This window comes from Monodelphis domestica, chromosome 2 (genome assembly GCF_027887165.1).
Source record: "Monodelphis domestica isolate mMonDom1 chromosome 2, mMonDom1.pri, whole genome shotgun sequence".
In the NCBI taxonomy this organism is placed as follows: Eukaryota; Metazoa; Chordata; class Mammalia; order Didelphimorphia; family Didelphidae; genus Monodelphis; species Monodelphis domestica.
Genome location: NC_077228.1, coordinates 431,350,095 through 431,376,525, shown reverse-complemented (window position 1 = coordinate 431,376,525; position 26,431 = coordinate 431,350,095). Strand labels below are relative to the sequence as shown.

The following is a 26,431-nucleotide window of genomic DNA, read 5'->3' as shown; positions in this document are numbered from 1 at the left end:
AAGAATGTCAGAAAGGGAGGGATGGAGGAAAGGAGAGAAGGAAGTAAAGAAGGAAGGAAGCAAAGAAGGAGAACAAAATATGTTTCCATTTATTTTGAGCCCATTTCTCTAACTGGAAGTGGATAGTATGTTTCATTGTGAGTCCTTTAGAATTGTGATTGGTTATTGTGTCTCTAAGAGTTACTAAGTCTTTCAAAATTTGATTATTTTTATATTATTGCTGTTATTGCATAAATTGTTTTGGTTCTACTCACTTCATTTTTCATCAATTCATATAAGTATTCCCAGGTTTTTCTCAAATCATCCCTTTTATCATTTCTTATAACACAAAAGTATTCCATTGCATTCATATACTATAATTTGTTGAACTGTTCTGCAATTGATGGACATCCCCTCAGTTTCCATTACTTTGTCACAATGAAAAGAGCCACTATCAACATTTTTTAACATTTTCCTCTGTCTTTGATCTTTTGGAATATGAATCTAGCAATAGTATTGCTGTGTCAATGGGGGTGTACACTTTAATCGATTTGAACACAGTTCTAAATTACTTTCCAGAATAGACTAGTTCATCGTTCCACCAACAATGCATAAGTATATCTGATTTCCCATATCTTTGCCATCATGTATTATTTTCCTTTTATGTCATCTTAGCCAATATGATGCATGTAAGGTGATATCTCATAACTAACTCAGATTTTAAGAAGTTATGCACAAAAAGCAATAAATGTTGGAGGGGTTTGAAAAAATTAGGACTCTAATACACTGGTGGTGGAACTTCAAACTGATTCAACCATTCTGGAGAACAATATTGGAACCAGGTTCAAAGGGCCATAAAACTATGTGTAAACTTTGTTCCAGCAATACCATTACTGGGTCTATATCCCAAAGAGATCAGAGATAAGGGAAAAGGATCTAACCTATATGAAAATAGTTTTCACAGTTCTTTTTTGTCATGTCAAGAATTTTAAAAACTGAGGGGTTGCCCATCACCTAGGGAATGGATGAACAAGTTATGATATACAATTGTAATGGAATACTATTATGCCATAAGAAACAACAAACAGGATGAATTCAGAAAAATTTGGAAAGATTTTATGAATTGATGCAAAGCGAAGTGAGCAGAACCAGGAGAAAAATGTATACAGTAACAGAAATATTATATAATGATTAATCGTGAAAGACTAAACCACTATCAGCAAAATGATTTTCCAAGATAACCATGAGAGACTCATGATGAAAATGCTATCCATAGCCAAAAGAAAGAACTGAGGAAAAAAAAAGAAAAAGAAAAAGAAAAAAGAAAGTCGTCTGAGGCAGATCAAAGTATGCCATCTTCCACTTCATTTCCTTCATGAGATTTTTATTATATGTGTGATATGTATATTCTAACACAACATGAGCAATATGGACATATGATTGCATGAAAGTACTGATATATGACGCTATTTATTATCTCAGGGAATGGGGAAAGGGAGGAAGGGAGAAAATCTGACTCTTAAAATATCAGAAAACAATCGTCAAAAACTGTTGATACAAATAATTGAAAAAATAGGTTTTTTTCAAAAGAAGTTCTGCATAAAACAAGAAAGCAAAAGCACACAACTAAGAAAATAATGGCAGTTAATGGAGGAAAGGCAGAATAATAGCATTATTTTTCTCTGTTTTCTTCTCTAAAAAAACTAAAAAGTGCTTAAGTCAGGAAACATCAGATGTAATTGCTAGAGAGAAGTGGGTTCCAAAGGCAAAAACCTAGAATATAAAGTTATCTTAAAATTTACAAGAAAGGATAATCAATGATTATAAGCAGCATTATCTCATAAAGTCAAGAGAAATAGTAAAGAGTTAAATCAGTATACAGAGAACTTAGCAAGACACTCAACTAATCAAAGCCATCCCAAGGGTATTAAAGGACAAAAATAGGAGTACACACAGAAATGGGGTAAAGGAGGAAAGATATGCAATAGCCATTTAATCAAAATGTTTCTTCCATCAAGGTCAGTAGTACACTTTGACACTAAAATAATACCTGAAGTTCTTAGAGAAAATGGAACTAGAGCAGCCTTGGTGAAGGTTTTCAAGTTCACATGCCCAGAAGGCAACTTCAAGCTGCTTGTGAGTCCCCACACCCTCACCCCTCACTCTGCATTACCCAAGAGAGCAGAGGGAGGAAGTGCTCACTTTGGATGGCTGGACAGAGGGGAAGGGCATTCAAAAAATCTCATTGGGAGCTGGGAAAAGGGGGAACAGAGCAGTTCCCCCATGCCAGCACTTCACCAACACACTAAACTAATTTTTTTTCTTACACTAGAGAGAACAAAGATAGAAAAAGCAACTAAATTGGACCAATTGTATATAAATAAGATCAGTGCTACAGGTAATACAATTGTGAGGACATTGAGGGAACCCATATGCAAGGTGTCTGAAGATGATCCCAAAGGCATAAAAAATACCCACAGACCTTATAAATTCCCCCCAAAAAGGCTAACTGACAGAACATCAGTAATGACCAACCTATATACCTATTCCCATCTATTTAAAATATTTACAAGAGTCATTCACACACAAATTAAGAGAATCCTTAATGAAAGTATTAGAGAAGAATAAACAGACTTTTGAAAGTGATGTCCAACATTGGTCACATGTTTAAAATTTCATGGAGGTAGCTAAATAGCTCAATGGAAAGAGTACCACACCTTAAGAAGGGATATCCTTGGTTCAAATCTGGCCTCAAACACTTCCAAGCTCTGTGTGACCCTGGGCAAGTCACTTAAACCCAATTGGCTAACCCTTGCCATTTTTCTGTTTTAGAACTGATACTTAATATCAATCCTAAAACAGAAAACAGGGGTTTTTTTTTAATCTCATAATTACCTGTAAGCTATAGGGTATATAAAATCCTAATATCATATCATGGGTTACAAAAAAGTATTTGATTCAACAGAATAAAATACTGCCTTTCATGTTTCCCATTCATATATTGAGATCTTTCAGGAATCCTTGGAAGCTATAAAATAAAATAGCGCTATTAAGTGACTTTTTCATGATAAACATCAGGAAAGTCATAAAACAAGGAGATATATGCTTGCCAAAGATATTTGACACAGCAATAGAGGAAATTCAGCATAGAATTCAGATCAAGAAGAGATTCCCTGTGCCTGATAAAATCCTCCAGATATTCCTATTCCTGAATGAAACTACATTGATTGCAGCAAATACCAAGACAATTCAGAATTTCCTGGAATATATCTGTAATTATTCAAAAAAAATTGCACTGTCCCTCCACACAAGAAAGACAAGATGGATAAAGATGTAACTAGGTTATATACTGGGAAGAGTGTTAGACTTAGGATCAGAAAGAACTTGGATGAAATCTTGCCTCTGAAACTTATTAGCTATATGACACTGAGCAATTCATTTAACCTCCCTCAGATTCAGTTTCCTCATCTGCAAAATTAGGGGAATGGCCTGACCAGCCCCCTTTCAGCTCTAAATCTATATCATCTTACAATTCTGTAAATGTCTACTGCTCAGATTTCAACATGCATTTGGACAGTTATCTTGTAGAATTTGTCCAAGAGTATGCATATCAGTAATAGGCAGGAAAAGGAACAAGGATGTGGGTCCAGATTTGAAAAGAAGGAGAAGAGTGGGCTAGATTTCTTTCAGAAAATCACAAAGCTCTTTTACTGTCCTAACGCTTACCACCAAAGCAAAGACCTATTCTTTCATTCCCAACATTTTGTCAATTTTGACACGTGGTTATGAGATGTGGAGCCTCACTCTATCCAAATACCTTTCTGAGGTAGAATAGCACACAGAAGGAAATGGGGGTGCACATTATGGGCATAAGTAGGTTACACTGCATGACCAATGAGAAATTCCAAAGAACAATTAGTAAAGGACATCATTGAAGGGGGCATCTGGGTAGCTCAGTGGATTGAGAGCCAGGTCTAGAGATGGGAGGCCTTAGGTTCAAATCTGGCCTCAGACACTTCCCAGCTGTGTGACCCTGGACAAGTCACTTGACCCCCATTGCCTAACCTTTATCACTCTTCTGCCTTGGAGCCAATACACAGTATTGACTCCAAGATGGAAGGTAAGGGTTTAAAAAAAAAAAGAGACATCATTGAAGAATATAATGATAAGAAAAGAAGATAGTCAAGAGCAAGTCATGACAAGCAACAGCCCAAGTGTTCCCACCAACAACCCTGTGATGTCAGGAGAAAGTAAGGAAGACCTCCAGTTCCTTTAAAGGGACCCCCAGTGGCAAATATATAATTTCATGGACAAGAAACACAGGATGGCCAGGCATATATGGCTTGATATTTGCAACATTGGATGGAACTCCTAAGTTGATGTGAGAATTGAATACCTAGGAGACCTCCATCTCAAAAACACTCAACAAATGAATCAGCCAGTGTCCTGGCACAAGCCTGGCTTGACAGTGTCATGGAAGCCAGATGGCATGATATATGAAGGCCATTAGCCAATTGAAGGATCTAAAAGGATCCAGGAGAAGGGCAGAGAGGAGGTTTAAAAAGACCAACATAAGAAGCAAGTGGAGTGGTCTCTGTTCCTGTCTCTAAACTCGCTAGTACCTTCTTATCTTATCTTTTGATCTCTGGTAAGTGGTGGCAAGAAACCTGCAATATAGAGGGGTCAGAGGGGGAGTCCAGATTTTTACCTTCAGTTAGAAAGGTTGGAAATCTAATTTCTCTCTTTCTCTTTACTAATAGTGCTTATAAATCTAGTAATAATCCTCCACAATTAATTTTTATTGATAATATTGATGATTTTCTTATCCAAGGAGAAAAATCCTTATATTGAGAAATATTGGATAAAAGTAAACAGAGGAGGTAATATCCATAATAAGAGAAGGGAGGGCCAAGATCAAAGGTTCCCTGGGGCTAGCTCAAACTGCCTCACATCAACCAATTGTTAAAAGTTTGGTGTGAGAACTTATAAATTAGATATTGACAACTATAACAAATCAGGTCTTGATTTATTTTTTGTGATTGGTCTACACTTAAGAAAGTGATCGAGAAAATGTGCATAATGGAAATTAAATTTAAAAGCATTTCATACATATCTAAATTAAATCTTGAGCATTGAAAGTACTTGTGTGTGTGATTGCTAGACCAATAGTGATCACTGGAAAACCATGGAGAATAAGAGTATTTCAGGAATGGAAATGGATGGATTGATCTAAGTTTCAGAAAGGAAAAATGAATTCTTCAAATTATATGGTAGTTAACTTCAATTCCTAGCAAAACTTAAGAATGTAATTTTAAAAGTGACAGTTTGTCAATATTTAGAAAGGAAAATAGAGATCATTACAAGCCAAAATGCATTCATTACAAAGCTAGCATTAAGATTCATAAGCGGACTTCGAGGTAATCATGGCTGCAATCTAGACACCACACGCTTCCTCTCCTTGGCACCAAACGAAATAGACTACATCAAAGGAGCATAAAATTCACCTTTGGAGGAATAGAAGGACTCCCCAGTACTCCCCAGTACCCCACAGAGGCGAAGGTACATGGGGTTTGAACATTTCCACACTATAATAAGAAGGAGGAAAAGCTTGCACAGAAACGTGAACTGAGCCTCCCTTCCCCCCCACACCTCCCTCACCAAACCAGAGTGAACTACCGGAGCGCTCACTGGGACAGCGAGTGAGTGGGGAACGTCTCTGTCTGGGGGAGGGAGGCGCACTCCAGGGTCATTGGGATCTGGGGACTGCCAGGAAAAAACGTCTCAGGGTGATTTCATGAGAGAACCCGGCGTTGAGCATAGAGGGTCCACGGAGCTGTACTCTGGGCGGTTGCACTAAGCATCTGGGCAGAGCTAAACACCAGGGGAGTGGCCACGCGATGATTATCTGGGCGGAGCTGAACACCTGGGCAGTGTGGCTGTGATCAGGGGCCCAGTGCTCTAAGAAACCTCGGAGGCTGGGAAGAACTAGTCTGAGGTAACCTAAATTCATAGAAAACCCTCCCATATTACCCAGAACCCAGACCAAAAAGGAAACGGGAATAAACCCACCAAAGGGATGGCTCACATGGCCCAAAATCAAGCCTCCAGGAAGAAAGGGAAAAAAGTGACTATTGAAAACTTTTATGGTGGAAGTACCCAAGGAAAAGAGGAGAATGAGGAGGAAATCCAAAAAAAAAAATCAGAACATGCCTCCCAAAATGGAAACTATCAACAAGATCTGGAAGATCTCAAACTGGATCTTATTCAAAAGTTGGAAACCTGGAAAGAAAAATGGGAGAAAGAGATCAGTAGTCCGACACATAAGATTGCTCAATTGGAAAAAGAGCTCGAAGCATCCATTATAGAAGGGCAGACAAAGCTGAAAAGCAAAATCAGTCCCTAACAACCAGAATTAAGCAATTCGAAGAAAGTGAGATCATAAAACAGCAAGAATCAATAAAGCAAACCCAAAAAATTAATGAATTAGAAGAAAACATAAAATATCTCACTGAGAAGGTCACAGATTTGGAAAACAGAGGGAGAAGAGACAACCTCCGAATTATCGGTCTCCCAGAAAAACCAGAGATAAACAATAAACTTGATATTATTCTACAGGAGATTATAAAAGAAAACTGCCCCCATGTTCTGGAGCAAGGGGGCAAAATAGAAATAGAAAGGGTTCATAAAACACCCTCTATACTAAATCCCCAAAACACGACCCATAGGAATGTAATTGCCAAATTCAAGAGCTTCCAAGAAAAGGAGAAAATCCTACAAGAAGCCAAGAAGAGGAGCTTCAGATATAAGGGGGCTCCCATAAGGATCACACATGACTTAGCAGCTAACACAGTAAGAGACTGCAAAGCATGGAACACGATATTTAGAAAGGCAAGAGAGCTGGGTTTCCAACCAAGAATCAACTACCCAGCAAAACTGACTATATACTTCCAGGGGAAAGTATGGGCATTCAACAAAATAGAAGATTTCCAAGCATTTGCTAAGAAAAGACCAGAATTTAGTGGAAAATTTGATATCCAAGCACAGAAAGCAAGAGAAACATGAAAAGGGAAATATGAAAGAAAGGGAAAAGGAGATAAATCTTATCTTTTTCTTTAAGTCAAACCCTCTTCTATAAGGACTACATTTACATCAAATTATATATATTAATACGTGGGGAAAATGTTTTGTGTAACTCTCAAAAAGTATATGCGTCATAAGAGTAGTTAGAAGAAACATGCATAGGGAAAGATTGGGGCATTAAGAAGATTTGGGGAAAGTGGGGGCAAAGAAAGGAAAACGGAGGGGGTGAACCATCAATAACACTAAGACTTACTTCAAGAAATAGGGGGGACTTAATAGAATAATCTTTCCCATATAAAGATACACATGGGAAGGGGAGGGGAAGAACTCTCATATGAGAAGGAGAGGAAGAGAGCGTGAAGTGGAATTACTTAAACCTTACTCTCAGTGAAATCAAATCTGAGAGGGAAGAACATCTAGATCCAGTGGGATCCTGAATGCTATCTTATCCATTAGGGCAAGAAAGAAAGGAAAATTAAGGAGGGGGAGGGGGGAAGGATTATAAAAAGGGAGGGAAGGAGAGGGGGGAGGGGAAGGGAGCATAAAAAGGGAGGGGCTAGAAAGGGAAGCATCTCAAGGGAGGGGACTAGGGGGACTGACCTAAAGTAAATCACTGGTTCAAAAGGAGATAGCTAAAGAAGAAAGGTCAGAACTAGGGGAAGATATCAAAATGCCAGCGAATTCACAAATGACAATCATAACTTTGAACGTGAATGGGATGAACTCACCCATAAAACGTAGACAAATAGCAGATTGGATTAGAACCGAAAACCCTACCATTTGTTGTCTTCAAGAAACACATATGAGGTGGGTTGACACTCACAAGGTTAGAATTAAAGGTTGGAGTAAAACCTTTTGGGCCTCAACTGATAGAAAGAAGGCAGGAGTTGCAATCATGATATCTGACAAAGCCAAAGCAAAAATAGACCTGATCAAAAGGGATAGGGAAGGTAAATATATTCTGTTAAAAGGGAGTATAGACAATGAGGAAATATCACTAATCAACATGTATGCACCAAATGGTATAGCATCCAAATTTTTAATAGAGAAACTAGGAGAATTGAAGGAGGAAATAGACAGTAAAACCATACTAGTGGGAGACTTGAACCAACCACTATCAAATTTAGATAAATCAAACCAAAAAATAAACAAGAAAGAGGTAAAAGAGGTGAATGAAATCTTAGAAAAATTAGAGTTAATAGACATATGGAAAAAAATAAATAGGGACAAAAAGGAATACACCTTCTTTTCAGCACCACATGGCACACTCAAAAAATAGATCATACACTAGGTCACAGAAACATGGCACTCAAATGCAGAAAAGCAGAAATAATAAATGCAGCCTTTTCAGATCACAAGGCAATAAAAATATTGATCGGGAAGGGTACATGGAGAGCCAAATCAAAAATTAATTGGAAATTAAATAATATGATACTCCAAAATTGGATAGTTAGAGAAGATATCATAGAAACAATTAATAATTTCATTGAAGAAAATTACAACGGTGAGACATCCTTTCAAAAGTTATGTATGGGATGCAGCCAAGGCAGTACTTAGAGGAAAATTCATATCTCTGAGTACATAGATTAACAAATTAGGGAGGACAGAGATCAAGGAATTGGAAATGCAAATCAAAAAACTTGAGAACAAACAAATTAAAACCCCCCAGAAGAAAACCAAACTAGAGATCCTAAAAATTAAGGGATAAATTAATAAAAAGCAAAAGCGAAAGAACTATTGAGCTAATAAATAAGACTAGAAGCTGGTACTTTGAAAAAACAGACAAAAAAGACAAAGTACTGGTCAATCTAATTAAAAAAAGGAAAGAAGAAAGGCAAATTAACAGCATCAAGGATGAAAAGGGGGATCTCACCTCCAATGAAGAGGAAATTAAGGCAATCATTAAAAACTACTTTGCCCAACTATATGGCAATAAATATACCAACCTAGGTGATATGGATGAATATTTACAAAAATATAAATTGCCTAGACTAATAGAAGAAGAAATAGATTTCTTAAATAATCCCGTATCAGAAAAATAAATCCAACAGGCCATCAAAGAACTTCCTAAGAAAAAATCCCCAGGGCCTGATGGATTCACCAGTGAATTCTATCAAACATTCAAAGAAGAGCTAATCCCAATACTATACAAACTATTTGACATAATAAGCAAAGAGGGAGTTCTACCAAACTCCTTTTATGACACAAACATGGTACTAATTCCAAAGCCAGGCAGGCCAAAAACAGAGAAAGAAAATTATAGACCAATCTCCCTAATGAATATAGATGCAAAAATCTTAAATAGGCTACTCGCAAAAAGACTCCAGCAAGTGATCAGAAGGGTCATCCACCATGATCAAGTAGGATTTATACCAGGGATGCAGTGCTGGTTCAATATTAAGAAAACCATCCACATAATTGACCACATCAACAAGCAAACCAACAAGAACCACATGATTATCTCAATAGATGCAGAAAAAGCCTTTGATAAAATACAACACCCATTCCTACTAAAAACACTAGAAAGCATAGGAATAGAAGGGTCATTCCTAAAAATAATAAACAGTATATATCTAAAACCATCAACTAATATCATCTGCAATGGGGATAAACTAAATCCATTCCCATTAAGATCAGGAGTGAAACAAGGATGCCCATTATCACCTCTATTATTTGACATTGTATTAGAAACACTAGCAGTAGCAATTAGAGAAGAAAAAGAAATTGAAGGCATTAAAATAGGCAAGGAGGAGACCAAATTATCGCTCTTTACAGATGACATGATGGTCTACTTAAAGAATCCTAGAGATTCAACCAAAAAGCTAATCGAAATAATCAACAACTTTAGCAAAGTTGCAGGATACAAAATAAACCCACATAAGTCATCAGCATTTCTATATAATTCCAACACAGCTCATCAGCAAGAACTAGAAAGAGAAATCCCATTCAAAATTACCTTAGACAAAATAAAATACTTAGGATCTATCTCCCGAGACAAACACAGGAACTATATGAACACAACTACAAAACACTTTCCACACAACTAAAACTAGACTTGAACAATTGGAAGAACATTAACTGATCATGGGTAGGACAAGCCAATATAATAAAAATGACCATCCTACCCAAACTGATTTATCTATTTAGTGCCATACCCATTGAACTACCAAAATACTTCTTCACTGATTTAGAAAAAACCATAACAAAGTTCATTTGGAAGAACAAAGATCAAGGATATCCAGGGAAATAATGAAAAAAAAACACATATGATGGGGGCCTTGCAGTCCCTGCCCTAAAACTATATTACAAAGCAGCAGTCATCAAAACAATTTGGTACTGGCTAAGAAACAGAAAGGAAGATCAGTGGAATAGACTGGGGGCAAACGACCTCAGCAAGACAGTATATGACAAAACCAAAGATCCCAGCTTTGGGGACAAAAATCCACTATTTCATAAAAACTGCTGGGAAAATTGGAGGACAGTGTGGGAAAGATTAGGTTTAGATCAACACCTCACACCCTACACCAAGATAAATTCAAAATGGGTGAATGACTTGAACATAAAGAAGGAACCTATAAGAAAATTAGGTGAACACAGAATAGCATACATGTCAGACCTTTGGGAAGGGAAAGACTTCAAAACCAAGTAAGAATTAGAAAGAGTTACAAAATGCAAAATAAATAATCTGGATTACATCAAATTAAAAAGTTTTTGTACAAACAAAACCAGTGTAACCAAACTCAGAAGGGTAGCAACAAATTGGGAAACAATCTTCATAAAAACCTCTGACAAAGGTTTAATTACTCAAATTTACAAAGAACTAAATCAATTGTACAAAAAATCAAGCCATTCTCCAATTGATAAATGGGCAAGGGACATGAACAGGCAGTTCTCAGCCAAAGAAATCAAAACTATTAATAAGCACATGAAAAAGTGCTCTACATCCCTTATAATCAGAGAGATGCAAATCAAAACAACTCTGAGGTATCACCTCACACCTAGCAGATTGGCTAACATGACAGCTACGGAAAGTAATGAATGCTGTAGGGGATGTGGCAAAGTGGGGACACTAATTCATTGCTGGTGAAGTTGTGAATTGATCCAGCCATTCTGGGGGGCAATTTGGAACTCTGCCCAAAGGGTGATAAAAGACTGTCTACCCTTTGATCCAGCTATAGCACTGCTGGGTTTGTACCCCAAAGAGATAATAAGGAAAAAGATTTGTACAAGAATATTCATAGCTGCACTCTTTGTGGTGGCCAAAAAATGGAAAACGAGGGGATGCCCTTCCATTGGGGAATGGCTGAACAAATTGTGGTATATGTTGGTGATGGAATACTATTGTGCTAAAAGGAATAATAAAGTGTAGGAATTCCATGGAGACTGGAACAATCTCCAGGAAGTGATGCAGAGTGAGAGGAGCAGAACCAGGAAAACATTGTACACAGAGACTAATACACTGTGGTATAATCGAACGTAATGGACTTCTCCATTAGTGGCGGTGTAATGTCCCTGAACAATTTGCAGGGATCTAGGAGAAAAAAACACTATTCATAAACAAAGGATAAACTATGGGAGTGGAAACACTGAGGAAAAGCAATTGCTTGACTACAGGGGTGGAGGGAATACAACTGAGGAGAGACTCTAAATGAACACTCTAATGCAAATACCAACAACAGGGAAATGGGTTTGAGTCAAGAACACATGTGATAACCAGTGGAATCGTGCGTCGGCTATGGGAGAGGGAAAGGTGGTGGGAGAGGGGGCGGGGAGGAAAAGAAAATGATCTTTGTTTCCAGTGAATAATGTTTGGAAATAACCAAATAAAATAATGTTTAAAATTAAAAAAAAAAAAAAGATTCATAAGCAACTAATTAGCTCAGTGTATTAAGAGACAGGCCTGGAGATAGGAGGTCCTGGGCAGACATTTCCTAGATGTTGTAGCAGTTAAAATTAGTTTCTCTGCTAAAAGTATTATATTTTATGAGGTTCAGTAAAGATTAAGAAATAAAGAAAATACAAAATAAGAAAGCACGTGCAAGGCCCAGAGCCCATTCACAACCACTTACTCTACATCTTGCCTGCTACGTAGAGAGCCGCGTGTGCTTGAAAGTGGAAGCAGGGAGAGAGAACCAAGTAGGCAGTACAGTCAGTTTAAATACCCATTATGTTCTGGCACTCAGGTGAGGTGTCAGGGAGATTATAGGACATTCTGGGAACTTCAAAGGGTTTCTGGGAATTGAAGTCTGGGGTTCAAATCTCCATTTTACAATGTGTGACACTGGACAAATCACTTAACCCCAACTGTCTAGCCTTTAGCCCTCTTCTGCCTTAGAACCAATATTTGTTCTAAACCAGAAGGTAGGGGCTTTAAAAAAAAAAAGTTTCAAGGAGTCTCAAGGTTTAAAAGTTTAAGATCTATTATATTAAATGATAAAATCTGTACACAAAAATAAAACTCAGCCTGGAAAAGCAGGCTAAATTTAGATAAAATTTGATATGGGATATTGTAAAATCCAACACTAAGGTTCAAAGAATCAACTGCTCAAATATAGGATGGTGAAAACATGACAGACAAAAGCTCAACTGAAAAGATCTAGGGGTTTTAGTGTACTTCAAGTTCAATATGAGTCTGTACAAAATGGCAGCCCCCAAAAAAACTAACACACTCTTCAGTGGTATTAAAAGAGGTATAGTATCCAGAGTGGTGAAATGAATGAATGAATGAAAATGCAATTATTAAGAAAGCATTTATTATGTGTAAAGCACTCTGCTAAATACTGGGGATATTTAAAATGAAACCACTCTCCAAGGGTGCCAAGAACCAAATATTCTATGTTCAGTTGAGCATTTATACCTCAGAAATCCATTCCTTGAAAAAGGGTCAAACCCAAAGTAGTGCTAAATGTGGATTAACTATATAAGATTCCTGAGGAAGGTAAGACTCAGCAAAAGAAAAGGTTTTCTTAACTCTATGAATTTTGGAATGCATTTACTTTAGATTCCTTAGAACAAAATAAAATCATTCTACATTCCATGCCTTATTAGCTTGATGCTGGCAAAGGAACTGAGGACATCTAGACAAGAGTTGGTTACAGAATAAAATCAGATGTTCCCAGTGCTACAGAGCCATTTTTCCCAGAATGAACTTCCTCATCTTCCTATCTTCCTCAATTAATAAATGGTTGTCATAAAAATACGTAAAAGCAAAAATGTACAAAAATAATTTTCATATGACTTAAAGCTTTCTTGAAGCATTTTGAAATGGAAATGTGTATATTGTTGGAATGATAATTATAAAACATTCATCTCTGTGCATTAAATGAACCTGATAACAAATATATTAGTTGACACTATCCTAGTTTAAGCTCCCTGTTGCATTTGAAAGGGGCAAACCATATATTTAAATATCCTCTCAAACCACATTTTTTTTACCAATTAGGGATCTTTGCCCATTCCCTCTCCAATACCACCCCCACTGGTCCAATTTAGTGAAGTTTTATTAAATTATACTAAGAGTATTCAATAAAAACAACTGCCCACTTACTTGTTTCCTCTTTGCTTCCTGTTTGCTCATTTCCTGTATCCTGTCCAAAACATCTTCCTTTGTAGGCTTAACCATCATTGAGTTTCTACTTAGAAGGTCTGCAATTTGTTCCACAAATGAACAGAAGAGGCTCTGAGAGGTCTTTGCTTCTTCCATGCTGTTCTTCAAACTCTTCTCTGTTTCAAAGAAACTTTTCTTCAAGTGACTCAATTCCTTCTTAGTGGCATCCCAGGCTCTTTGGCCAACAGCTAGCCTTTCTTGTAAGATCTTCATTTCCCTCTCAAAACTCTGTTTTGTTTCTACAGCACTGATCAAGTCCTAAAGAAAGAAAAAGGTAGGAAATAGATAGTATCTTTAAAATAGAAAGATAAGACAGAAAGTAGAGACTGGGTTAAAGTTTGAGTTCACAGTAAATAGATGCATACCCTGCATAAAGCTGCCTTGCCCTCAATGTAATTTTTTATTAGCTATCTTAATGTGACCTCATTCATCCAATCATGTGTTCATCCTGGATTCCTCACTATTTCTCACTCCCCCATCCATGCTTTTGCCAAGGCCTGTTGATTTCACCTTTGTGACATCTCTTGAATAGTCCCCTTTCTCTCTTCTGACAGTGCCAAAAAGGGGCAGAAGCCCTCATCACTGCTGCAATAGCCTGCTGGTGTGTCTGCCTGTGTCAAGTCTCTTTCCACTTCAATCTATTCTCCATTCAGCAACAGGTGCAGTCATATCACCCCCCAACTCTATAAACTCCAATTCCCTATTGCCTCCGGGATCAAATACAAAATGCTCTGTTTGACATTCAAAGCCCTTCATAACCTATCCCCCTCCCATCTTTCTAGTCATCTTACATCATACTCCATACCCCATATACTCTTCAATCCAGTGACAATGGTCTTCTGGCTGGTCCATGAACAAGACCCTCCATTCCTAGGCTTTTTCTCTAGCCATTCTTCATGTCAAGAATACTCTTCCCAACCTCCACTTTACCTATGACCTCCCTGGATTCCTTGAAGTCCCAACTACAATCTCACTCTATACTAAGACTTTCTTGACACTTTTTAATGCTAGTGTTTTCCTTCTTTTAATTATTTCTTATTTGTTGGATATATCGCTTATTTGTACATATTTGTTTGCTTCTTGCCTCTCCCATTAGACTGTAAACTCTTTGAGGGCAGGGAATGTCTTTTGCTTCTTGGCCCCTCAGCACTTGCTACATATCCTGGCTCATAGTAGGTGCTTAACAAGTGTTTAATGAACTGAATTACTAATGAACATATAAAACTATTTACACATAATAAAATATTATTTTAAAATTTATATCTAAATGAGATATTACTTTAAAAAGAAAAAGAAAATATGGAACTGCCCCCTGGAATGTTGTTTCATCTGAACTCACAGTTTCCTGCAAACAATTAAGGGCTAGAAATATAATCTGTATGTATTTGTAATTGGTATAACAATTTATCTACTTTGATTATTAATGACAAAAAATTGAGGGTTAGATTTTTTTCTATTCCTTATCTTAACTATCCTACATTTTCTTCCTAAAGTCTTAAGTAGTGTTCCAGATATGAAGGATTCTCCTGATAAATTAGGAGTAAAAAAAAAAAGAATCATATTGAAATCAACATTTATTACTCCTATGAGTAGAGCACTGTACAATGCAGAAGAAACATCATTTTAGAAAATGCTCCCTACCTTCAAGCAGCTTAGAGATACATAGGGAAATAAGTCATCACCACAAATAGTTATGACACAGTTTTACGAAATAAATGTATTAAAGAGTTTAGGAAATAAAATGCTATATAAAGGCTGAAGGGGAAGGACATTGCCAAAATACCAATACATATATGAATCAGGAAAGGAAAGAAGAGATAACAAAGGTTACAAATAAGGAAAAATTCCTGGAGATAAGAGAACCACTCAAACATTGGAAGAGAATATCCAGGAGAGACCACACAAAAGTTATAAGTGGAAAACAGAAAGTACTGGACAGAGATGGAACTAGTATAGTCTTACCAGATTTCCACTCTACATGCTAACTTCCTGCAGGAGACCAATTCCAGCTATGGGAGGCTTGTTTCCTACCTCCGAGCAAGTGTCTACTGCTGCTGTTGTTGTTGTAGACCTATCTGCTCCATTATCATCAACTCTTTACAGATCAGCTAGATGGCACAGTGGATAGTGTATAAATTAAATATGTGGGGGACCTCCAACCCAGTTCAACCCTAGAAGACTCACCACAGTGGTGGCCATGGGAGCTGCAGGGTCATATGCCTGAATTTGCCAACATTATGGTCCAGATTCCTGACCAGCAGAAGTCATGAAGGTCAGGGGATGTGATGAGTGGGGACTGAGGACTTTACATTCTATTAAGGGGGAATAACATATACATAGAAAACTAAATATAAAATATAAACCAGAAAGGTAAAGAAAATGGGTTTCTTATAGGAGCTGGCACTTATGTCGAGGTCAATATATAAAAAGACACAGAGAGAGAATGGAGTTTTGTCTACGAAAAACAGCAAGAGAGTTAGCTTACTTCAAGTTTCGGTCATGCAGAAGAGAGTCAATTAACTTATTCAGCTTAGTCCCAGAGAATAAAACTTATAAAACAAAGAAGCGGCAAAGAGACAAATATAGGCATGATAAGGATACCTGCTATTCTGGACCTTTTTCTGACCCAAAAGGAGGAACTGTGTGCCTAAATAAAAATGACAAGACCCTTAGAGAGACTATTCCATCTACCAATGCATGAAAAAAAAGAGGAAAGCTGGGAATTAATTGACATAAATGTTTGGTTTTGAGAGAACAAATTACAAAGAATTCAAAGAAAGAGTAGATGAGATTGAATAGTCTAAAATTTGATAGAAGTAAACTTGAGAAGATAGGGAACTCTAAAATAGGGTTTTCAATATAAACTCCATAAACTTGGGGTGGATAAATATTTTGATAGCTTTATTTTTATCCAACTGGGTTCTTTTTTAATAATAAGCATTCTATTTTATGCATCATAAAACATTATTTTGAGAAGGGATCCACAGGTTTCATCACACACACACATATACACACACAGAAAAGAAAGTGTTAAGTATACTAACTCTGAAGAATGAAATTCTAAAATCCCAAAGTGAAAAAATTTAGTTCAGTAGGAAAAAAAAAAGTTGTCTAAAGAGACTTATGTGGATCCAGTTAGATTTTTAAAAAACATGGACGGAGGAGAGATCTAGATGATTCAGTGGATTGAGAGCCAAACCTAGAGATTAGAGGTCCTAAATTCAAATCTGCCAGCTGTATGACCCTCAACAAGTCACCCTGTTGCTTAGCCCTTACCTATCTTCTGCCTGGAAACCAATACACAGTATTAATGTTTGGGGGATTTTTTTATTATTGTTTTAAGGTGAATTAGTAAATGAGCTCACAGTGAATTGAGAACCAGAACCAGAGAGTGGAAGTCCTGGATTCAAATGTGTCCTCAGATACTTCCTAGCTGTGTGATCCTGGGCAAGTCCCTTAGGCCTAGCCTTTACTGTTCTTCTGCCTTTGAACAGATGCATAATATTTATTCTAAGGTTGAGGGTGAGAATTTCAAGACTATTCCACCCTAATCAGACCATTCTTTAGAAGATGTGATTTAGCTATTTCCTGATCAGTAACAATGGAGATACTTGGAATAACAGAATCAGGCCTTAGAAACTCTACATTCTTCACCCTACTCAGTTTAACAAGATTTTGAAGGTCTGCATCAAACTCAAGATTTAATTATCTGAGGAGATGGTCTTCAACAGACATGTGCACAAAAAAGGACAGACCTCTGGGCTGTCCTAAGTCAAGCTAAGCCCTCATTGGTACAGATAAGATGCAGAAAAATGATGCAAAAACATCCATATAAGGCACAGTACTTCCTGGCCCCTCCTCTTTCCCTGGAGAGACAACTCTGGCTGGCAGTGTGCTAAGCGTTCAGACATCTTGGAGTGCTGGGTGGTGAATTTTGCCCTGGAGCTGATTTCAGGGTCAGGCATCTTAGCTGAGCCCCTTTGGAGGTCAGGCTGATTCCTTCCTCCTTCATACACCAAACCCTTACTCCCTTATCTCCTGATCTCCCACCTGATACTAACCAGAAGAGGGAGAAAGAAAAAAAAAAACCTACTCTTTCTTCCTTCTTAATCTTCTCCACTATCAATTAAATCACCATAAAATTTGTCAGCTGACTTGGGTATTTTATTATTTGGGATTTCCCTTGGCGACCACTTAAAATTTTGATTTTTTTTCAGTCTCAACCATAATTTCACCCTTTACAAGGGTGAGGGGGAGGGGAATATACAGAGGATAGAAGCAACAGGAACAAAGGATGAATACAAAGATATAGCATGAAGAATGAAAGGGGATTATTTAACCATGAGGAAGACATGAAGAAGCTTAAAGAACACATATTTGATTACTTGCATTAGATGGGGAATGAAAAGAAGGTAGAATTATTCATCTCCTATGTTGCTTCTTCATTCTCTGCCAAGAAAAATGATATTTGGATTGGAAAGGGCTAAATGACCTTGGATGCTACAAGGTAAAAGCCAAACTTAATCAGAAACTCCCCATACTCCTCCAAAAGTCTGGAGTTCAAGATCTCTTAATACTTGGCTCCCTGGTTCCCTTTTCAACAACCTCCATTTCTCAAGCCAAGAGATTACATCATGGCCTCACCATATTTGGGGACTATAATTCAATGTCCAAGAACTCTCCCCTCAGACCACATGAGTAAGAACACACAGCCTCTGGCTCAAACCATGATTGACTCCTAGGTGTGGAGGAAGCTGGAAACCTATACTACCTCTCCATTTTCAATTCACTCTTAGTGCTGCTGTTTTCTCATCTACACTCAGCTCTCTCTCAAGAATTCTGAGATGCTGCACTGAAGACTTCCTTTTGTAGATCTCTATGAACAACTAAGCTGAGAGCAATGCAAAAAAGATCTAAGGAATTATGATTAGAGAAAACATAACCTATTGGTTTAAAAGAAAAAACCAAGATGGTATTTTATAAATAAAAGTTTACATGTGTGCTGTTTTTAGTCAAGATTACAAATTTGAATACTGTTTGAGGCATTTATTAGCTGCAAAAACAAAGGAAGGAAGGAAGGAAGGAAGGAAGGAAGGAAGGAAGGAAGGAAGGAAGGAAGGAAGGAAGGAAGGAAGGAAGGAAGGAAGGAAGGAAGGAAGGAAGGAAGGAAGGAAGGAAAGAAGGAAGGAAGGAAGGAAGGAAGGAAGGAAGGAAGGAAGGAAGGAAGGAAGGAAGGAAGGAAGGAAGGAAGGAAGGAAGGAAGGAAGGAAGGAAGGAAGGAAGGAAGGAAGAAAGGAAGGAAGGAAGGAAGGAAGGAAGGAAGGAAGGAAGGAAGGAAGGAAGGAAGGAAGGAAGGAAGGAAGGAAGGAAGGAAGGAAGGAAGGAAGGAAGGAAGGAAGGAAGGAAGGAAGGAAAGGAGGGAGGGAGGAAGGAAGGAAAAAGCTTGTCTGTGAAAGATCATTTTTTAAAATTATATAATTTTATATAATTAGAAGCAGTATGGCTTATGGAAAAGAAAGCTGATCTTAAATTTAGAAAGACCTGGGTTCAGGTTCTGCCTCAGATGCATACTGACTATATGACCTTGGGCAAGGTACTTGACACTTCAGTATCCTTAGGAAACTCTCTCAGAGTCTAAGTAGCACAGAAGGTTCAGACACAGATGAAATATTAGGTCTGTTTTGCATAGAATTTTAGGGATAATAAAATAACATATTGTGAGAAAAGCAAGCTATATACTTCTTTTTATACTGTTGTATAAATACAAGAGAAAGATTCAGGAGACTTTTTTAAGCAATATTTTTAGAATAAATTGTTTTCTTTGTATAAAAAGCTCATGTACACAAAAATCAATGACTGGTTAATTAACTTGCGAAAGTCTTCCAGTTATGTTTAGGGAAGCTAAAATCTAAAAGTAAAATAGAGTTTCATGAATAAAAGGTAATACCCATGACTAAACACTGAAGGCCTTCCAGATCATAGTTTATAATTTTTGCCATCTGCCTTCTTGCTTTATAGAAATGGGTGACTACTGGAGGATTTAATACCTGATATTTATATAGTGCTTTAAAGTTTCTCTTGTACTCTACTTATACTAGTCCTTTTGTATCTTATAACATCCTTTTTGGGGTAGTTGCTACAATGTAGTTATCTCCATTTTTATAGTTGGAGAAACTAAGGTTCAGAGAGATTTTGTGATTCATCTTTTCATAGTTACTCAGCCAGTAAGAGTCAGAGGCGCTTTAGACCAAGGTCTTCCTTACTCCAAATCTAACACTATTCTACTACAAATAATATTGTTTCTCTTTAAAAACATATTTCCTTTACTAAAAGATTAGAAAAAGGAGAAATTTTATATGAAATAAAGAGATACAAAGAAAGAGTAAAAAATTGGTCCTTAATATTATGGACAATATACTATCACATAATTTACTAGATTGATTTCTCTCTCCCTCTCTTCTTCCCTCCGTCTCCGTCTCTGTCTCCTTCTCCGTCTCCCTCCTCTCTCTCTCTCTCTCTCTCTCTCTCTCTCTCTCTCTCTCTCTCTCTCTCTCTCTCTTTCACACACACACAAATTTTTAAGTCAAAGAAATTGTATGTGCTGATATAATTCAAAAATTCAAAAAAAAATTCAAAAAGTAGGTGAGTAGTTAAGGTGCCTGTCTCCCAAAGGTGATAACTGAACTAATTATAGAACTCATTTCTAAAAATGCCTTGCATTTCAAAGTGCTGGTAATAGTTGGCTTCATTTCCCCTTTCCCATTCTAAAGCAGTCCTCTCAGAGAAGTCCCACTGTGGCTACTAATTAAATTGTAAGTAATAATGTAAGAAATAAAGATGCACTTTATCACAATTACAATATTTCACTAGTGTGAAGACTTACTTTCATCAAGAAAATTGACAGATGGCTAATTATAGTCCCCAGCCTCAGCAGTAATAAATTTACTTAAATATACTAATATAAAATAGGGGGAGAAATCAGAATATTGAAATTACCTATTAAGTAAGCTAAGAAAACAAATCACATCAACCATCCTAGAGTTTCAAATACAACATCAATATGTAACATGGGTCTGTTATATAAGTTCCATGAGAAAAAAAATTGCCTGAGATACAAAAAGGGGCAGTGTTGTATGGTCAGCCAAGTGACTCACTCAACAACTTTTAATAACAACAGATAAATTATTTATTAAGCTTATACTATATGTCAGACACATTTCTCTAGTGGCATATAGTTTTCAAAGAACTTTAATCACAACTCCTCTGTAAGCTAGATAGTACAAGGAATATCACTATTTTACAAATGAGGAAACTGAGGTTCAGATAAGGTAAATAAATTGTCTAGGATCACATAGCTAGTAAATGGTGAAACCACAATTCAATTCCAAGTTACCTAATTCCAAACTTTTTACTCTTCCTACCATGTACTTCATTGCCTTTAATTAGAATAACTTTGTAATATTTACAAAAATTCCACAGGATATCTAGTGTCTAACTTATTACTGCATATTATAAACTCACTGATAGTTACAACTTTGTGATCAACTAACAACTTTTGCTAGAAAAAATAATAACCATAGATGAAATTTCAAACCCAAATTAAGACAGCATGCTGTTATACAACTGTCTTAATTACAAAAGCCTATAACCTTAACAAACGCTACATTTGTTCTGGTACCCGAGAGGCTATGAATCCAACATTGTATATACCTCACCGAGTTGCTATGAAATATGCCTTGTATGTTTCAAAGTGACACAGACATGAGTTACTGCTGTAACCAATATGACTAACCAATACAGTTGGCCCCCAATCCCAGACATAGTAGACTCAAGGACAATTTGGACAGTTTGCTAACAAAGTTTCTTAAATTCTTGCCCCCACCTAGAGAAATTCTGGAAATGTCACTACCTGGATTATTTTGTTCCCACCAAAATAGCTCTGAGTTCTCCACTAAGCCCTTAGAATGAGCATTAGATTTATTCAACCTAAGAAAACATTCAGACTAGATCTACATTAAAACCTATCATCATAAAAACATCTTTCCTCCTTTCCCAAAGAAATCTCTAAAGTCAGGGACAGCTGGGTGGCTCAGTGGATTGAGAGTCAGGCCTGGAGATGGGAGGTCCTAGGTTCAAATTTGACCTCAGACACTTCCCAGCTGTGTGACCCTGGGCAAGTCACTTAACCCCCATTGCCTAGCCCTTACTGCTCTTCTGCCTTGGAGCCAACACACAGTATTGACTCCAAGACAGAAGGTAAGGGTATTAAAAAAACAAATCTCTAAAGTCCATCCAACTTTTAGTCTAGCTTGAGTAGTTCAGAGTTATTCAATCATTCACATCTACTCTCCCAGTAAGTCTTACTTTTCTCATAGAAAAAGAAATGAGTAACCAAAGACCCCTCCTCTGTAACCCAGACCTACAGAAGTCAAATGATTCAGAGAATCCATTAAGGAGAGAGCCTAATTTTTTTTTAATTTTAATAACATCTTTAAGTTCTTCCTTGTTCTTTGACACACATGGCTCCCTGCCATCTCTCTACCCTAGCAGAGGAGTGGCAGAGTCAGAATGGTGAGTTAGGAATATATGGTAGTTACCCTAATGAGTATGTGAGCTCCTTAAGAGAAAGAGCTGGGTTATATTCCTTGACAGTGCTTGACATTTAGGAGGCACTTCTGTTGTTGTTCAGTCATTTTTCAGTTATGTCCAACTCTTTATGGATCCCATTTGGGGTTTTTTGGGCAAAGATACTGGAGTGGTTTGTTTTCCTCTCCAGCTCATTTGACTGATGAGGGAACTGAGACAAATAGGATGAAGTAACTTGCCTAGGGTCACACAGTTAAAGTTAATTAAGCCAAATTTGAACTTGGGAAGATGTGTTTTCCTGACTCCAGGCCAACCACCCTATCCACTGTGCCATCTAGCTGTCCCTAATTAGTACTTAATAAACATTTCCTATATATGTGCAACTATGTGTATATATTAGCATGTATATAATTTCCATATGTACATATCTATTTGTATATTTTATATATATTACAAACATTTTATATATAATCTCTATACGTGTGTATTGTGTAATTAGCATTTGCATCCCAGGACTCTTTCTCTCAGCATTCCATGTTCCCTCTCACATTACATGCTAACGTAGAGAGGATATAAGGTTTTGTGTGACCCGGACCCTCTTGCTCTCTTCTCCCAGAAACATGGCTGGTAGAGGTGGGGTAAGGTGAGAGGCAAGAGAATTTTACTCAGGTGTTTCCTTTTGTTCTTTTTATTTTCTTCTACTTCAAGTGATTATTAATAAACTTTATAATATATAATACTTAGAGTTATTGGATATTAATTTTAATCTTACATTTCCTGTATGTGTATATGTTGTATATAATTTCTATGCATGTGTGGGTATGGGTATATATGTGTGTGGATAGATAGATAGATCAATGCTGGGAGCCATCAGGCCACGATGCCTTGACAGAGTCACATGTGGTAGCTAAGGAGGCCACAGAGTGGCCTTTGGCAAGATGTGATTGCCCTCTCAGTCCTCTTTGCATAACCTCTCTCATCAATGCCCCTTACCTATGGAATTGACATGATTATTATTCCTCTTAGTCTCAGAAGGAATAATGCAAGAGCAAAATACCTGTACCCTAATTCCCCAAAACATCACCAAAAGATCAGACCCTCAAACCCAATCCCAAAAGACTACCATGGGTTAACTTTTACTTAGACACAGTGAAACTTCAGCTACAAGCCAAGCCCAGAACTTTCCCACTCACAGAGACTTATTCTCATGAAGCCAGCACATAAATCAATCATAAAGGCCCATACAATATGTACAGGTACATTATAGGTACACCGAGCTTCAATGTGCCTCAGTGACTCAACTTCACAAACCAGTAACTCACCAGTGGGAAACTCCCTAGTAAACCCTGAAAAATGATCAGTTTAATATTAAATCTGAGTTGGGTTCCCAGTACCCCTCTAATCAAGTGATTTGTTAAAAGTTGATGTATCACTTCTCCAATTATCACTCTTTGGACATGTGTTGGATAATGTATCTGTGTGCCAATAAAATGGGTATAAAAATAAACACCAGGCCTGGGGATGACAGAGCAGCTATCAGATGCAAAGCATTCCCATGGCCATAAAGATACAGCTGTCTTCCATTTGTTGTTGTTGTTGTTGTTGTTGTTTTGACTGATTGTTCACTACCTGTCAGGAACCCCTGGAGTCACCAGTGAGGCTAGATCCTGCCCGTGGCATTTCTGGTGCTGGAACAGGACCATTCCTGGCTAGGTAAGTCCCCTTCACCAAAGTCCCATAAGTTTTTAACGAATCCGATTCTCCCCCTGGAAGTGGTTCCGGCGCCCTTCTGTGGGTGGAGCAGGGTTTGGGAGGGGGGAGTAATCCAGGGCTCCCAATATAAGAGGAGCGGTTCAGGACTCCCAATAAGAGGAGTGGGCTCCCAATATAAGAGAAGTTCAGAACAGGGGATCTATAGATAGAGAGAGAGAAAGAGAGAGACAGAGACAGAGAGAGAGACAGAGATGGATGGATGGACGGATGGACAGATGGACAGATGGATAGATATAAAAATATTCCTGGGTTGTGATTAGATTAGAATCACACTCATGATAAACTGACGACTGAAGCATATAAGGCCAGCAGAGGTAGTTAAGAGGTAGACTAGTTATGCTGAACATAAGCCCATAAGGAGATATCCTGGAGGTGGTAAAATGAAACACGTCTCCCTAGTTTACAAAAAATCACATAATAATAATAATAATAGCCATTTTACTGGGTAGTTGTAAGAATAAAATAAATTAACATATGACTCACTTTGCAAACCTTAAAATGCTATATAGATAGCAGCTGTATTATTATGAATCCATTGGGGTCAAGGCATGCTACCCTTGGGGTAAGGTCCGAGCTTCTTTTTTGGAGCCCACTACTCTAGGTTAATTCCATGAGGCATTGAAGTGAGGATTTATTTAAAAACCCATTACATTTTTAATACCTTAAAAATCAAGTACAACCCTAATGCAACATGGATCATTAGTAAATGGATTTGAATATACTATGGGGTCATATTATGTCCTCAAAATATGATGATTCTATGGATCAGAGTTGGATGGCATTTTGCCTTTGGAACATTTTCTAAAATTGTCTATCGGTTGACCACATCTTTCCCCATAGTTAAGATCAACAAATAAGACTGTGTGTACATTCAAAGTTCCCAAGGCACAATGTAGGTCCAGATGTCCTTTGTAGGTCCTTGGGAGAAATGGTCTCTAGGCAAATTTCTGGGAGGTAAGTTTTTGGCAGTGGGTACAGTGTCTATAAGAATGGAGTCCTGAGCACCTTGGGGCTGGAGGGTGAGGGGAAATGGGAGAGAGGAAAAGAATCTGGACAGGTAAAGGAGGAAAAAAACTACAGGAATTATGTGTTTCAGTAAGCTTTACTGGGGGGGGTTTCTGATACCTAAATAGAAAAACAAGTTAATGTCACATAAGAGGCCATAACTCAGATTCCACTAGAGATGAGAACATCCTAATTGCAGACAAAATCCCTATGAATAAATTAATAGCTTTTCAATAATACTCCAAAACTTTAAAGTGACAAGAAACATCACCAGTGAAAAAATTATTAAGCCTCCTTTGCTCACCAGTTCCATCATCTAATCTAAATAATGCTGTCAGAAAATTCTTCCACATGCCTCATCAAGTCTCTTAAAATGTAGCTCTTACCCACAAACTCTTGTTCTATCGTCAATAAAGACTGGCAAATAGTCAGATAGAATTAAGAAATAGTAAGATTGACAAGGACAAGTTTAAAATCAAAGCTATCTTCTTGTTTCTGTGCCACTGTGCCTGGCCTCTAGAATGCATAGAAACATGTTTAACTCCCATAAAGTCAAAGATTTTTTCTCAGTTTTGAGTTATGTTTAAATAGGAAAGAGAAGTTATAACATTAGTAATGTATTATTTTTAATAGTTGTTTTCAAAATGCTTTTATTTGACTACTGGGACTTTTTTAAGAACAACTTATATTACCTTTAGTGTATTTTGAATTAAGTATCAGAATTTAATAATTAGGACCATCAAAGAAATGAGCTCAAAAGAAACAATAAAACAAAAAAGTCTAACATTGTTTCTATGGTTGCTTTCACTGCTGTAATCACTGCACTTAGTTCACCAGGAATCTTTTTCCTACCTTAAAAAAGAGAACATTTAGAAAGACTATTCTCCCTGTGCACATCTATAGGTCAGCAAAACTGGTTGTTCTTTTTGTTACAGCCCTGACCTTATGAATGCATGAGTATTTTATTATGAAATGCAAATTTCTAGCTACTTGTAAAAAACATTTTTTAAATATATACTTTGGCAGAAATTGTTTGAACTCCTCCCAAAGTTCAATGTACTTGCAAAGTCTGGACACATTGCATCATTCACTTATAAAGTTGATTTTTCAGAAAGTGAGTTATTGCAACACTCTAGTACTCAGCTCATGAAGGCTAGCCTCCAAAAGTGCATATTTATAATGCAGTATGGAATACTTCCAAATCTGACAATGAGAATAAATTAACAAAGAAAAATAAATGAAGCATCAAATAAAGTATTCATTGACTGTGGGCTATTTACTGTATTTGCTGCACTGAATAATATATTTTTTTAAACTGGTCAATACCAGATTTCTCTCATCTAATGGCTGCACACTTGCAAAATTAGATAGTGATTATTGACATATCAAAACTTCCTATAC

At 37.2% G+C, this 26,431-nt stretch overlaps 1 protein-coding gene across 4 annotated transcripts in view; it reads right to left on the bottom strand.

The window, feature by feature from the left end:
* CCDC170 (coiled-coil domain containing 170) overlaps positions 1-26,431 on the bottom strand; it is a 171,754-nt gene that overhangs the window by 60,914 nt on the left and 84,409 nt on the right. For all 4 annotated transcript variants that reach the window (XM_056818943.1, XM_056818942.1, XM_007484753.3 and 1 more), the window contains exon 6: positions 13,607-13,924. In XM_056818943.1, the coding sequence (XP_056674921.1) occupies positions 13,607-13,924 (318 nt within the window). The remainder of the gene's footprint in view (positions 1-13,606; positions 13,925-26,431) is intronic.